This window comes from Asterias amurensis, chromosome 1 (assembly GCF_032118995.1).
Source record: "Asterias amurensis chromosome 1, ASM3211899v1".
NCBI classification, from domain to species: domain Eukaryota; kingdom Metazoa; phylum Echinodermata; class Asteroidea; order Forcipulatida; family Asteriidae; genus Asterias; species Asterias amurensis.
Window position 1 is genome coordinate 34,082,189 of NC_092648.1, and position 15,286 is coordinate 34,097,474.

General features: G+C 37.4%; 3 protein-coding genes across 4 annotated transcripts in view; 2 read left to right on the top strand and 1 right to left on the bottom strand.

Annotated features, from left to right (window-relative positions):
* LOC139937771 (uncharacterized) overlaps positions 1 to 1,834 on the top strand; it is a 7,622-nt gene extending 5,788 nt beyond the window's left edge. The window contains exon 2 of the mRNA XM_071933080.1: positions 1 to 1,834. This exon is cut by the window's left edge and continues 3,130 nt beyond it. The gene's annotated coding sequence lies outside the window, so the exon portion shown is untranslated.
* The window catches only part of LOC139937759 (rab3 GTPase-activating protein non-catalytic subunit-like), a 125,986-nt gene that overhangs the window by 88,451 nt on the left and 22,249 nt on the right, over positions 1 to 15,286 (bottom strand). For both annotated transcript variants that reach the window (XM_071933068.1, XM_071933060.1), the window contains exons 8-10: positions 13,740 to 13,888; positions 12,536 to 12,615; positions 11,898 to 11,999 (exon numbers count right to left, since the gene is read on the bottom strand). In XM_071933068.1, coding sequence (XP_071789169.1) covers positions 11,898 to 11,999; positions 12,536 to 12,615; positions 13,740 to 13,888 — 331 coding nt within the window. The remainder of the gene's footprint in view (positions 1 to 11,897; positions 12,000 to 12,535; positions 12,616 to 13,739; positions 13,889 to 15,286) is intronic.
* LOC139937791 (E3 ubiquitin-protein ligase TRIM33-like) lies at positions 1,995 to 11,413 on the top strand. Its single transcript, XM_071933102.1, has 2 exons — positions 1,995 to 2,757; positions 7,001 to 11,413. Exons 1-2 carry the CDS (start codon positions 2,724 to 2,726, stop codon positions 8,986 to 8,988), a joined length of 2,022 nt encoding a protein of 673 aa, XP_071789203.1. The 5' UTR covers positions 1,995 to 2,723; the 3' UTR covers positions 8,989 to 11,413.

Genomic DNA, 15,286 nt, shown 5'->3' on the forward strand with positions numbered 1-15,286 from the left:
TCTCTTCTACAACTTTCACCGGGAGTTTGAAGAGTGATGATGTCAAACTTAATTAATCGCGATTATATCGAATATCGCGATATATTGTCAGCGATATATCGTGAATAAAATAAATCGATATCACCCAAGCTTAAGTCACATACATGTAGATTTATATTGGATAAATTGCCGTTTTTAGGCAATCATTATTCAAAACTGCCTATGAATTCGCAAGAAGAAGCATTGCTAGTCATTTATGCAGCTTTCCTTCAAATTGTATTTTGTTTATACCCATTGAAAATTTGAAAATGTACGCTTTATCAAAATAATTACAGCAACAATATCTAAGTTAAAATTAGTTTGCAGCTTTTAGTTATGCATATGAAAAAGAATAACAAACTATTTTCAAATGTGGGTACTTTCCTTCCAATTTTGTTTTGTTTATACCCATTGAAAATTTGAGAATGTACGCTTTATCAAATAAATACAGCAACAATATCTAAGTTAAAATTAGTTTGCAACTTTTAGTTATGCATATGAAAAATAATAACAAACTATTTTCAAACTGTAGCTTTCCTTCCATTTGTGTTTTGCTTATACCCATTGACAATTTGAAAATGTACGACAAAGATCAATTGACTAAAACAGGACTTCAACCTGCAACCTCCAGTTCAAGTCTAACTCTAGTCAGTTTATATTTGATCAACCTAATTTAGTTAAAAATTACCCAGTCAGATTACCCTGTGATATATAACTTGATATTTACGATAATAAAGAAGCGAAAGTTGGCATTTTCATTAAACATTATTTTTTATTCATTTCTCAAAAACTACAGCACCTCAGCAAATATTATTTAAAGGTTTCGCTTTCTACTATCATTATCTTCAAACAGTGTAAGCTTAAAATAAATCTGTGGACACTGTGTTTTGTGTTACAAAAAGTACTCAAATCCTGTAACCGGATATCTGCATTAGATATTGATTGTGAAATTATTGAAGAATGTGGGTACTTTTTGTAAAACACACAATAACACAATGCACACAGATTTACAGTAAACTTACACAGTTTGAAGATATTGATAAAATTATATGTGATTTAAGGGCATTGCATGGTGAAGTATCTATTTATATTTGGTTTTCGGTAACACCATGTGTGTCTATACTTGCCAGGTAGAGTTTGTTATTTAGCCCTCTAGTCCCTGCACCGCCTGAGTTTGCTGAAAATTAATTTTTCAAGAATATTGCAGTAAACTACTGGAATCGTAGCGCAAATTTTAAAAGATAGACATGGCTTAATATTTATGCACAATTTGTTTACCCTTTCGGAAATATTTGTATAAAAGTACAAGATCTCATGGGAACAATAAATGCCTCTCGTTAAACGGCTACGGTAATTTTATAGCGAACATTTGTTTGTAAGGATAAAATGGACACAATAGCTTTTCAAGGCTTTTATCTGGCTCAATGCTCATACTAAATAACTGCGAAGGCGTTAGTTTTCGACAATGTCATCATGAATGATGATTAAAAACAGTTTTTATTTTTTATTTTTAATAAACCCTAGCTGAATTCCACCTATTTCGGCATCATCTCCTTACAAGTTTCACATGCATGACTTTCACCTGAGCATACATACAACCCGGGCACCCAGCGCCCCTTGTAAAAAATGTATTTAACTCGCAGGCCTGCTGCACGCCAGTACAAGTTGAAAATGTAGAGTACAGATACCATACAAAGCCAGAACTTCTAATAAATGGAAATTATAAAGTAGCACTATAAGGGAATTGAACATACAACATGATCATGAGGAACATGTGACCCACAACTGTCCAATAAGATTTTTTACCAAAAAAATACAAATAATAAAAATTACATACAGTATGGGGAGGTAGTGCTTTCTGCTCTAGCAGCCAGGCTTCTGATTGATGATACCCAAGCCTACATCCCTATAGAGTGTAAAGGGGGTAGAACCCTGTCTCAGCCCCGGGAGTAGGTGGCAACGGCCCCTGCAAAAATAGTTGATTTGTAATCCACACCTTGAAGTGTCCTGGGGACTTGCATAAAACAAAAAATCCCTTCCCACAACCAAAAAGGTATTGTATATCTTGCTGTACAGATCCTCAAAAAATATATAAATCACTTGCATTAATAAACAAACAAACAAAAGTTTTGTCCAAAGTTTGCAAGATTGAAAAAAATCAGGGTAAAAGTTCCTCACTTGAGAACACAGTAGCAGAGAAAAGTTGTCGTTAGGAAATTGACATTTTGGCCCTCACATACAGGTCGTGGCTCAAATCTGAAAAAACAATTTAACACCAGGTTCCATACAAGGTGAAGCCATAATTGCTAGTCAGAACTCAATGTAATCTATACATGTGATACAATCAGTATGTGTACATGTGTACTTGTACTCTGTATGTTACTTGTACAATGGACATTGATGCGTCCCTCTAGTCTAGACTCCATTGTTGTGTCAAGTGGTATATATTTTAGGAAACTTGTCATTTGTTGCATGCTATAGCACAATTCACCACAAAGTGCGGGTACAGTTGATGCATGGATGAACAATTTGTGTAGAAGAAAAGAACGGGATTATTTTCTGGTGAGAAATCCAGACATGAGTAATTCTCCCTTGCCAACAGACGTATTCGTGTAACGCAACAACTTATTGCACTGCAAATGTTAAGCACAAACTTTCAATCCAGGACGATTGTTTAAGAGAGCAACAACTTGAATTCTACCAAGATGGATATTGCCAGTACAAGCTCCACATCAACTGGTGAGAATAAACAACTTGTCTGTTTGTCAATTTGGTGTTGAAAACTTTGCTTTTTCTTTTCAGGGTTCCCCACAAGTGGTTTTAAGCAGGTAACAATCTTTTATGTGTGTAAAATGATCTGATCAATCAATCGGTTGTAATCACTGCCTAACGGGTAAAGTTTTCACATTTACATGTTCAAAATCTTGGCTTATGAAAGTTACTAAGAGCAAATAAAAAGCAAATTAAGGTAGTGTTATAAATGAACCTATATCCAACAACAACAACACAAGCCTCAAGTGCTCATGTTTCTCGTTGAACAAAGTGTGGGATTGAATCCCAGTCCTGACACTTGTTTCCTTAAGCAATGGTTGTTTCCTTTTTCACCATTTGTTGAAACAGGGTAACTAGAATCGCCTGGGGGGATGCTCAACTTCCATAAATGTTCGCAAATTCTCAACAAACAAAAACTTATGCATAAACTCTGTACTTTGTAACTCTTTTATACCACTTTTGATTTTTAGTTGTATTTCTGGCTTTCTTTCTCTTTTACTACTGGTGTTGAAGTATCCATACTAGGTAGACATAATTGAGTTTACGTTGAGTACCATTTTGGTGGTACTAGGTATCTAGCATGAAACGCTACCTAAGCGAACGTATGACTTATAATATGTGACCCGCTCTGTGAAAATGAGTCAGATGTAGGCAATTTCAGGAATTGAGTTATATGTATGGCTGGAAAAAAACACATCAACAGCAGTAATTTGGTATGTGTTTCAGCTTTGGGGTGTATCGCGTTGCTGAGTTACTTCCGTTTAAAATTAGCCACATGCATCCGTCCTCAAGCAAACTGAATAGAACACGCCTGACATTAAAAGTTTACACATGGGGACATTCATTCTTATCTTAAAACTCGCGACATCTACACCGCTTTTGTTACCTCCTCCCCCCTCCACAAACACACTACTTTTTTTGTAGTAAAACATACCATTTTGGACATGCATTGCACATGACAAATTATTTTGAAGCTTTGGTTAACAAAATTAATTCGACTGACAATTAACACAAAACGGGAAAAACAGGACGATAAAATGATAAAATAATGATCAGGCAAAGGACGAAAACAAAATTACGGGGCTGGGAAAATAACACGGGGAAAGAAAACAGAAAATGGACTAATAAATGATACGGGATAGGAACAAAAATAAACTGCACGGGAAAAAATAAACGAAACAGAGTACAACCAAGGACAGGGTAATTGGTATTGTGACGCCACTCTTTGCTTAGCAATTAAGATTGATACAAAGTTAAGATCAATCTTAGTGCTTTGTGAAATTGAAAAAGGCGCGGAAATCTAAAGATCTAAAAAAGAAAAGACTTTTTTTTTTTAAATACATTTTCCACATTAAACTGTCCATAACTTAATATTGCATTGGGCGACATGTGACTCATTTTAACAGAGTGGGTCACATATGACGTATAACGTAAGCTGCACTGAAATTGCCTTGGTAACGTAATTAACTGGCCCTAAACTCCATTCAGTGGCTCCGATGAATGACAGATGATCTGCCCATTGCACCTTGCATGCATTGTTCGGCCTTTTACACCGGCGATTGTGCAATTACATTGTTTGGTATTATTCTAATAAAGGGCAAATTAGGCCCCATAATGCGGACTTTTTAATTATTTAACATGTGGTTAACGTACACATTAGGAGCAATTACAGAAAATGGCTATGAGGTACATCGCTGGGGTTGTTCCATGACTGAGGGGGAAAAAAAACTTGTTTATTTCTTGTATTTGAAAATACATTTTGAAAAAATGCAGTCGATTTATGCAGATTTTTTTTCTCCAGCGCTAAGTAATAATTATGACAGGAAATAACAAAACCATAAATCGTTTGATGACACTATTTAAAGGGATAAATTTACACCTTGCCAGGGATGTGGATGTAACTTCTGTTATTAATTACATGTGCTTACTCAATTTCATTTATTTTTGGATTGCAGAATTGTTTAGTTTTTTTTTGCTAACAACAAAACAGTTGCAGTGATAAGCACTTTATGTAATCAACCACAAACATAACAACCTGTAGAAGTTTGAGATGGATCGGTCATCTGGGTCACGAGAAAAGAGTGAAAAGCCGATTACAACATGTTTATTTTAAGTACCATACTTTCCTGATGTCCTTCCTATCTGGAATTGACACATTTGTTCTCATGAAAATATTGAAGTTCTACATGTATGTTTCATGTAGAGGGGAGCAGGTGTCACAAACATGACTTTCTCGCATTTTTTCCCCAAACATTTTCCCAAACGGAATTTACAATGTAAAGATTTCTTCAAAAATCTATGTCACAAAATATAAGAGTAGAATGAAATTTCAAACTGAAGTGATAAATACATGAACAAAATATTTTGTTGTAATCTAAAGCTAATCACTTGTTCAGTAGTGTTCAATAATTGTAAGAGTTTTTGGTCTTTTGTTATGAAAACTATTGCTTTTATAAGCAAAAACTATGACCACATTACTTAACAGTTCAAGAAAGAAGCACATTTTCTTCAAAGGCCAAGTTTGAAAGATTTTACCACCTTCAAGTTTGGTTTCACAGTGAACCAACTTTAACTCACTTTTGTTTCTACACACCTTATGCCAATGAATGCTAATTGAAGTTACATTCTGGCTAATTGTCAAGTGGACAATGTGCGCCGGGCAGATTGCAAGTTCCCAGCGCCCTAATCTGATAGCCATTGAAAATGAGTTTATGGCTGGTCACTACTCGTCAACGTCAGAGTAACTTACGTTATACGTCATATTATAGGTCATCATAACGGTCGCTTAGGTAACGCCAGTATTTATACATCATATTATAAGTCAAATAACGTTCGCGTTCTAGGTAGCGCCAGTGTTTAGTCAAGCGGACAATGCATGCAATGTGCGCTGGGCGATGATGAATGGGAGCTTGAGCTGGCTACTTATCGAGGCAGTTTCAGTGCAGCTTACGTTATACATGTACGTCATATTATAAGTCACACGTTCGCTTAGGTAGCGTTTCATGCTAGATACCAACTACAAATGTTTATCATACTCTATGAGCACATTCTCGTTACAAAGTTGGAAAATAATCTGAATTTAAGCCATGTACTTGATCGAAAATGTATTAAGTTTCCTTTTTTACATACTCATGGTCAAAATACTACTTTTCTCTCCGTTTTCCTTTATGTGCATTATGCAAGGAACAGAAGAATGTAGGTTTTTTTACAGGTTTGTTACCACCTTTTTACTCAAAAATTTGTGAAGGCTTTGTGACTCGATACCCTTATATCAGAGGACGTTGTTGGCCCGAGGACTGATACTCGAGTACTACTTGATCATCCTGTTTACTCGTCAGTACTTGAAACTCAACTGAAAAGTACTTGACTACCACACTGTCTAGTATTTTTTCTTAATGCATATTTGATGTTATTGTTAACTTTTTTTACTTTCCTCTTTTGTTTTCCTCTTTTTGTTCATTCAAGTGGTCTTGTATTATTTTGTAATGATCGGGGCATGAGAACTAGATAAACAAAACAAAATTATGCTTACCAGAATGGGGTAACCAGCTAAAATACAATTTTACTGGGACTTGAACCCATATTCTGCTGACAGAAAGAAACACCAGAGCTTGAGTCCGGTGCTCTTAAGCTCTGAGCCACGACACGCCACATTTAAATAATTGTAGTGTGTCGTGGCCCCGAGTGGATAACAGCACCGAACTTAAGCTCTGGTATTTCTGTTCAGCAGAGTGTGGATCAAATCCCGGTCGTGACACTTGTGTCCCTGGGCAAGACACTTTACTATTATTGCTTCTCTCCTCCCATGGGGTAAATGGGTACCTGTGCGGGCAGAGATGGTTCTTGTAGTTGGTTTAGCTTAGCGCGCTACATATTTGGCGGCACAGGCTGTATACTCCCCAGGGATGCTCAAGGTTCATTTTTTTTTCAAGGTTCATTTTATTTCCACAGTATCAAAAGACAAAAAAAAACAATATCAAACAGCAGTCACAAGAAATTATTACAACAATGAAAAATAATTGTTTCACAACATAGGTTTGAAGAAATAGAAGCACTGGTATGCTGAGAAGCACTGGTATGCTGAGATGCTGAGATGGTTCAAGGAATGAAATGGCTCAGTGATCAGGTATTAATGCTGGAAGTGGTTTGAGAAATGGTGTATGTAAAAGGGCCATATAAAAACCGATATATATATATATTTTTTTTACAGACTGTCTTGAGGATGTCCAATTCAAGAAAGAGTTTATAGACACAGAAGCAAAGGTTGTTTCACTAACCGAGGATATTGATGATTCAACTGATGTCTTGTGCCCTCTTTGTCAAAATTACTTCCATGAGCCGAAGATACTGGACTGTCTTCACACTGTTTGCAGACCGTGTCTGGAAAAGGGCGTGTCAAAAAAAGAGGATGGTTTCAAAGCAGTCCTCTGTCCCGTTTGTGATGTCGAAACAAGAGCTCTGAATGGCTTGACAGGGCTGATGAACAACAACACCTTAAGAGGCCTGGTGGAGGAAGCAGTCCTCAAGGATAAGATCTCTGGCGACGTGTCTAAGATTAGATGTCAAGGATGCGTAGAGGATATCACCGCCGTCTCAAGATGCATGGACTGTGATAACTTTCTGTGTCTTGAGTGTAAGAATGCTCACCAGCGTTTGTTAGCCCTGAAGCACCATAATATCGTACCCATGGCAGACCTGAAGTCCGGCAAGATCACCTTCAAGAGCAAGCTGAGAGATCTAAATCCCAAGTGTAGCAAGCACAGCGATCAGAACTGCTGCTTCTTCTGTATCACCTGTGAGATGCTGATATGCACGACGTGCACTGTGCTTGACCACCGCAGCCCGGACCACAGCTACACTGACATTGAGGAGGCTATAGACTGTTGCAGATCAGAAGTTGGGAGTTTAATGACCCAAGCGAAAAGATCCAGAGAGTCTTTTCAAAATGCTGAGACTCTGACCGAACACGCAGAGAGCAGGCTGAAGCAGCTGAACAGTAACGCCCAGAGAAAAATTACAGCCAAAGCTGATCAGGAAGTCGCCAAAATCAGAAACAAGGAAAGACGACTGAAAGGGACGCTTCAGTTGGCTTACAACAAAAGAGTCGTAGCATTGGGAAAGGTAAGAATCAACAACAGCAAAAAGGTCAAGATGGCAAAACAAAACCTGAAAAAGATTGGCAAAATTATGTCACGGGCAAGCCACTCTGAGATTTTGAGCCTAAAATCCAAAATTAAGTATCATTTGAAAGATTTGAACAACACAAAACGTGACTCTGTGCCATATGGCTTATCATATGTCAACTTCAAAGAAAGCAAGTCTAACAAAAACCTGGGAAAGTTTCTGATGACTGAGAAATGGGACTTGAAATCAAATATTGGTGAAGAGGTGGAAAACACCAACCATTTTGATGATTTGCTCCATGTCGCGGCTTTTCCAAATGGAAACCTCCTGATCTTTGACAGAGGTCGTAACCAATTAATGGTTTACAGTCCTGCTGGTGAGCAAATGGAGATCCTACCAGATGAAGTAGGCCCCCTAAGCTACTCCACTGCGATCGCTGTTGTTTCAGAAGACAGAATTGTTGTCACTTCCAATGGTGCAGAGAAGAAAAGCGTCAAAATGATCGGCCCAGAAAACAATGTCCTCTTTGATGTAGCACCATGGGCGGATTCCATAGAACTTGCTTGCCTCACTGTGGCTGAAGGGATTGCAGGGAAAAAGATCGCAGTTCCCTTCAAGATTGCAGTAGGCGACAGGGAAAAAGGTCGAATTGGCCTTCTAGATGATGCTGGGTCTCTGCTAAAGACCATACAGGCCGACAACATCGGCCAGTATTTGACCTTCAACAGGGCTACTCAACACCTGATCTACACCAACTATGAATACGGGAGACTGGTCGCCGTTGACCTTGACAGCAACATAGTCTTCTCTGTTGAAACGTCAGACATGAGCGGAAACCAGGTCTTCCCAACGGGGGTCTGCTGTGACGACCAGGGGGAGATCTATGTGGCAGCCCAGAAAAGTAAGTGTAGAAGCGGCAAGGATGAGATCTACCATTACACCCCCGGGGGTATTTTCGCCAATACGGAGGTCAAGGAACTGTTTGACGTTTATGGAATCACCTTTAACAATGACGATTCTCTTGTGGTAGCTGATTGCCGCTCTTTGAAAATCTTCCATCACAAAGAAAATTGAGGGCCATGACATGCAAGGCAACATCCCATATTTCTGACCGTGTGAGGGCGCTCTCAAAATATTGTTGTCACTTCCGGGGTATAATCATTTATACCCCAAAATAACTATTCAAAACTGGAGCACATCACAACCACAGACATCATACATCACAGACGATAAGACTTTTAATGGAGTTGTTATAGATATATCCCACTTCAAAATCAACTTAAAAACTACAGCACACAGAAGTGACAGAATGCTGATGATTAAACTGTGCAAACGAATTATGTATACTCGGAAGTGTTGCAAAAATTATTGAAAGCTTTAGTGCATTAAAGGGAAGCCGTTTCAGACAAAAACCGAGAAGGGAATATTCTAATTTAAAGGAATTTTACAAAATGCATATGGTTGGAAAGATGTTTTAAAAGTAGAATACAATGATCCACACAAGTTTGCCTCGAAATTGCGTGGTTTTCCTTCTACTGTGCGAACTAACATGGTCGGCCATTTATGGGAGTCAAAATTTTGACCCCCATAAATGGCCGACGTGTTAGTCGACAAGGTAAAAGGAAAACCACGCAATTTCGAGGCATGTTTGTGTGGATCATTGTATTCTACTTTTACAACATCTTTCTACCCATATGCATTTTATAAAAAAAGGTTACAAACGCTTTTCAAAGACCAACTCGACCGATACAAGGCAACGTGTTCCTTTAATTGTTTATTACTTGATATTTGAAATAAAACGAAGTTGCAACCCTTTTCAGGTGATCTCCTGGTCGTCGCTTCCCAGGTTGTGTTGTAAATTTGGGTGTGATCCCTGACTGTGATTGTATGTCTGCTGACTAAAACCCTGAGTAAAGATATTAGTACAATATAAGGAGATCGTCAACATAGGGCCAAAGCTCAGTTAGTGCAGTGCCGGCACATTGATTCATTGATCGTATCAATTTCTTTGTTCGACCCAAAGTTAAACTTTACCCTAGTGGTTTATAACTCGATACTATTTAAATTGTTATCTTTTTGTATTATACTGAAGAGTTCCATTTGCATTCAGTGCATCTGTTTACAAACAAATGAAGCGGGGGAGGGGGGAGGGGGATTGCCCAGTGTAATAAGGTATAATGACATATTAGCAACTAGTTTCAAAGACCAGTATCCACACTTGCGACCCAGTATATTAGTGGAAGCCATGTTGCAATCTTGTACATTTAAATAATGGTTTTTCCCTCTAAAAGACACAGATTTACCCGGATATTATGTAAAACCATTAATAAATGATTTACATTCATGCAACGGAGAGAACACTTTCAAGGCTATGTCTTGTTTAAATCTGGCACTCATAACATTTACTATTCATATACATTCTCATGTAATTTTGTATAATTTTAAGGATTTTTCTGCTAATGACTTTATCTTGATTAGTTGTATGGCTATTTTACTCTGTAATTGTTTGTTGATAACTGATTGGGCTACCCTGGTTAACCAAATGTATATCACTTTGAGACTGTTTTGAGATTTTTACTGCATCTTTTTGTAATTATTACTGCAATTTTGCAAAAGAAACTATTAACATTAGCTGCAAAAACAACACGGAATATATGTGACCAAAGGTGGAAAAACTGCACAACCCAAGACAAATATAATATGTCATCGTCACAAATGTGTAAATTTATAATTGACAAACATATTGCCGCTTTTATGTTTTAATTATATAATGCAGATTTTTCATTGTTACACATGTAGATTTATTTGACAAATATTACGACGCTTTTAGGTTATAATTATTCAAAAACTGCCTGTGAATTCGCAAGCGCCCTACTTTGTAGAAGTTTGACTAGTATTTAATGCCGCTTCCCTTCCAATTTTGAAAATTTGAAAATGTACACTTTCTCAAAAAATACAGCAACAATTTCTATGTATATATTAGTTTGCACCTTTTTGTTAGGCATACATGTATGACGAAAAAAAAAATTACAAACTGTTTTCTTAATAATTCAATGGATATGGAAAGGTATACGGTAACACCATGTACATAAATGAGGTGGTGGGGGGAGGGGGTAAGGGTTCTGAAAAGAACCGCTGGTTTCAACTTGACGTTTCAATGGATGTTTAAAGTATTGGCTTGCTTGGTTTTTTCATTTCAAATGATTTATTAAACTTTTTTCACTATGCCTTTCATGTTTTCTTGACTAAAGTATGAAATAATTTTAAGTTGAGCAAAGACCAATTGACTAGAACAGGACTTGAACCCGCGACCTCCAGTTCAAAACTAACTATAGTCAGTTTAAACTTGATCAACCTAATATTAGTTAAAAATTACCCAGTCAGATTCCCCTGTGGTTTATAACTTGATATTTACGATAATTAAGAAGCGAATGTTGACCCATATTTACATCACATTTTGGTAATAAATTTTAACATTGTACGGAAATATTAACTGGAGATCTGCATTTTATACTGATTGTGAAATTATTGAAGAGTTTGGGTACTTTTTGTAACACAATAATACAATGCCCACAGATTTACAGTAAACTTACACAGTTTGAAGATAATGATAAAATTATATGTGATTTAAGGGCATTGCATGGTGAAGTATCAATTTATATTTGGTTTTCCGTAACACCATGTGTGTATCTTCTTGCTACATGTAGGTAAAGTTTATTCATTAGAGAACTAACGCAGAGTAGATTTTTCAGATCGTTTGGGAGACTTCTCAGATCTGAAAAGAACTGTCCTGCTTTTTTTGTCTACTAACCGGTTGGAAGGTAGGACTACTACTTTAGCTTATAGGATCCCTATTAACTGCACATTGGTCTCAACGTTCGACTAGCATGCTCTAGCCATCATCAGGTGATAAAATGATTTCCATTGAGTTGCTTATCAATTTCATTCCATCAAGAACAAAGAATCATAAAAAATGCACTTACCTGATTGGAAGAGATGTGGCTGGTTCCACCTTCGGCTTGTGCCTGTTGCCACCTATTTGATCCTCAGTACCCTGCCTGCTACCGCCGATGCCAAACCAACCACTGAGCAAAAAAAGCAAATTGTCATTACGTCAGCTTTCATTTGCAACAACTTTGTAACAATAACAAATGTCAGTAACCCTGGCCCAAGAATAAGCATTACATCAATCCTTGTGGAAGTGTCGTGGCCGAGCGATTAAGAGCATTGAATTCAAACTCTGGTGTTTCTGATCAGCAGAGTGTGGGCTCCAATCCCCAGCTGTGACACTTGTGTCCTTAAGCAAGACACATAACCATTGCTTCGTCCTTTGGATGGGCCGTAAAGCCGTTGGTTGGTCCTGTGTGTGGTGTAAAGCATGTTAAAGAACCCAGTGCACTTATCGAAAAGAGAAGGGGTTCACCCCAGTGTTCTTGGCTGTGGCTGCTGTATGCGCCGTAGCACCTTGTAAACCCTCATAAGGTGCTACATAATTGTGTCTCAGAATTCATCACTTCAATAACCTATCTATCTGGAAGTTTGTATATACTCAGCGCATAGTACTGTACTTATATTTATGGACACCCTAAAACAGATTTTGACAACTCTACACACAACCAACCTTGCAGCCGATAAGAATGCAGACTTCAGTTTACTTGCCATTGCCATGGCAACGTCAGACAATAATGGCTGGCTGATTCCCTTTAAATAGAAAGAAACATACACAAAAGAATAAACACAAATAGATACATTTGAAAACAGAATCTTTCTAAATCAACAACGAACACCACCCATTGTATTATTATTTCATGTATTGGTTGGAAACAAAAACACAAGGAAATTAATATTTTTCATGTTGGGTATTGATTCTAGTAATGGTCAGATCCTATAATTATCAGGATCTGGGGGCCAAAAGAAAAGGAACACTGTTGTAGTGAAAAATTTTAATTGTTGTCCATTTAATTAATTCATACAAAATACATTTCATAGAGCTGCATAACGCTTACCATAAGGCCAACAAAAAAAATATGTTGGATTGCCCTTTCACCTGATTTTTTGCTTGGGTCGGTCGGTAAATATTTATTTATTTTTATTTATTTTTTTGAGATGTCAAAGATTGCCCAAAACTGCATAAATGTTTCATGAAAGATCTAGTTGTCAAACAAGCATGGTATTAATCATCTTATACATCTCGCTTCAAGCACTCTTTTTGCGTCTTTATTTGTGCAAATTCCTCCAAAAACAATTTCCAAGAGTCATTTCATTCACCATGTTTTTCGTACGTTCAATAAACGAGCGATACCATATATGGGCGTTACTGGCCACAGCCCCCTCTGTTGTTCAATGGATTGTTACACTGGTTCCTTGTGAAATTGTGACGTCGGATAAACGTGCATGTGGTTTGATATGTAACACAGGCTCCTCCTATCCGTGCGTGTGAGGGAAATCGACCTACATGTACGTTGCGCTTTTGCATTTGATAATTATTTTCAACAGCAAGTAGTCGGCCGAAAACAAATATTTGTGTCAAATCTACCGTAAGCATAAAATATTCATGAAATCAAAATTCGGAAGTAAAAAAAAAGGGGGAAATACTCGCTCGGGATAGGGCAATCCAACAATTTTTTTAGGCCTAATAAGATTACCAGCTAAAATTTCTTGTCACATATCTTGTGACTGGTACCTTGCCTATTTCTACTTGGCTTTAAATTGTGAAGCAATCGGTTCTGTTTTAGCAGCTCTATGAAATTAGGCCCCTTGTCAACGGAGAGTAAATTTTCCTGTAATATCATTAGCGCTATGAATGATCTAAGATCTTGTCTCACCTCCAATGCATAGAAGAAGCCTACAAAAGGGCCGACACCCGTGGTTACATAGCGAGAGGAAGCAGGTGGCATGGCCTTGACACTCGCTGTGTATCCATGAATGATGGAGTCTGCGTTGAGCTGGTCAAAGGCACATGGCGTTACCACACCTTGAATAGGATGAAGAGGGAGAGAGACGATGCAACTAGTCAGACTCAGTTTGGGGATATAGGTGTTCAAACGAAGGCTATATATTACAATCGTTTACTACATCAAACTAGCTGGTATAATTAATGACTTGTCGGAGATATGGGGAGAGTTTGTTCCATAGTGATGGTATCGGGTGAGATTAATATAAAAACATTTTTTTTTACATTCTGGATGTTTCTAGAAATATACAAAAAAGTCCATGTCACATTATCTTCGCAGAAATATTTTACAGGAAAAACAAAATTTACTATAATAAAATAGTTCTAGTCACGTCTGGTGGTACAAACAAATGCTCTCTAACAAATAAAAGGTAGGGTCATAGATTTAATGGCCATAACAAAAATTCTTGGTAAGACGCACTGCAGCTGTTGATATTATGAACTATTTTGAGAAAGGATTTATTCACTTTGAAATAATATGGTTTGGATAATTTTTCACAAAAAAAGTTTTTGAATCTGTCAAATAATTCATGCATGAATCCTTTCTCAGATTTCTGCAGGTTGGCTGAAAACTCAATTTTCTGTGGTGTCCTTTCACGAATGCTGTGGCAAGACATGCAGTTGGTACCCGTTGTTACCTCGCTAAACATGGATAAATTCAACATTCTTAATGAAAATACTGTGACAGTAGTGGGTTTTATTTTTCTCAAAAAAAAAGACACTGTAACCAACCATAAACTTTCACTGGTGACTTTTATTTTCTTTTTTTTTCTTCATAATTTTGCCTAAAAATCAGCAACCCATTTACAAAAAAAAATTCTATGACTGACCTATAAGGGGCAAGTCTCCAATCACAATGGATGGAAGTTGATCAGTCAATTCTGGAGGTGATTCCCTGTGTCTGAGTACAACTTGACAATGCAACTACGTCAAGGACCCAAGTTTGACTTGTTTAAAGGCAGTGGACACTATTGGTAACTACTCAAAATAATTATAAACATTAAACCTCACTTTGTCACAAGTAATGAGGAGAGGTTGATAGTATAAAACATTGTGAGAAACGGCTCCCTCTGAAGTGACATTGTTGTTGAGAAAGAAGTAATTTTCCACGAATTTGATTTCGAGACCTCAGATTTAGTATTTGAGGTCACGAAATCAAACATCTGAAAGCACACAACCTCGTGTGACCATGGTGTTTTTTCTTTCATCATTATCTCGCAACTTCGACGACCAATTGAGCTCAAAACTTCACAGGTTTATTTTATGCATATGTTGAGATACACCGAGTGAGAAGACTGGTCTTTGACAATTACCAATAGTGTCCACTGTCTTTAACAGTAAGACAAGCAGATTTTGAAACAGCCCCTTGCCCCTACCCCACCAATCTCCTAAATTGTATTGCTCTCCTATTCTGGTTTT

Bases quoted from the DNA above. Each gene is read 5' to 3' on its own strand.
- LOC139937791 (XM_071933102.1), top strand. From the start codon at position 2,724: ATGGATATTGCCAGTACAAGCTCCACATCAACTG. The intron at 2,758-7,000 runs GTGAGAATAAAC...TTTTTTTTACAG, and splicing joins TACAAGCTCCACATCAACTG to ACTGTCTTGAGGATGTCCAA.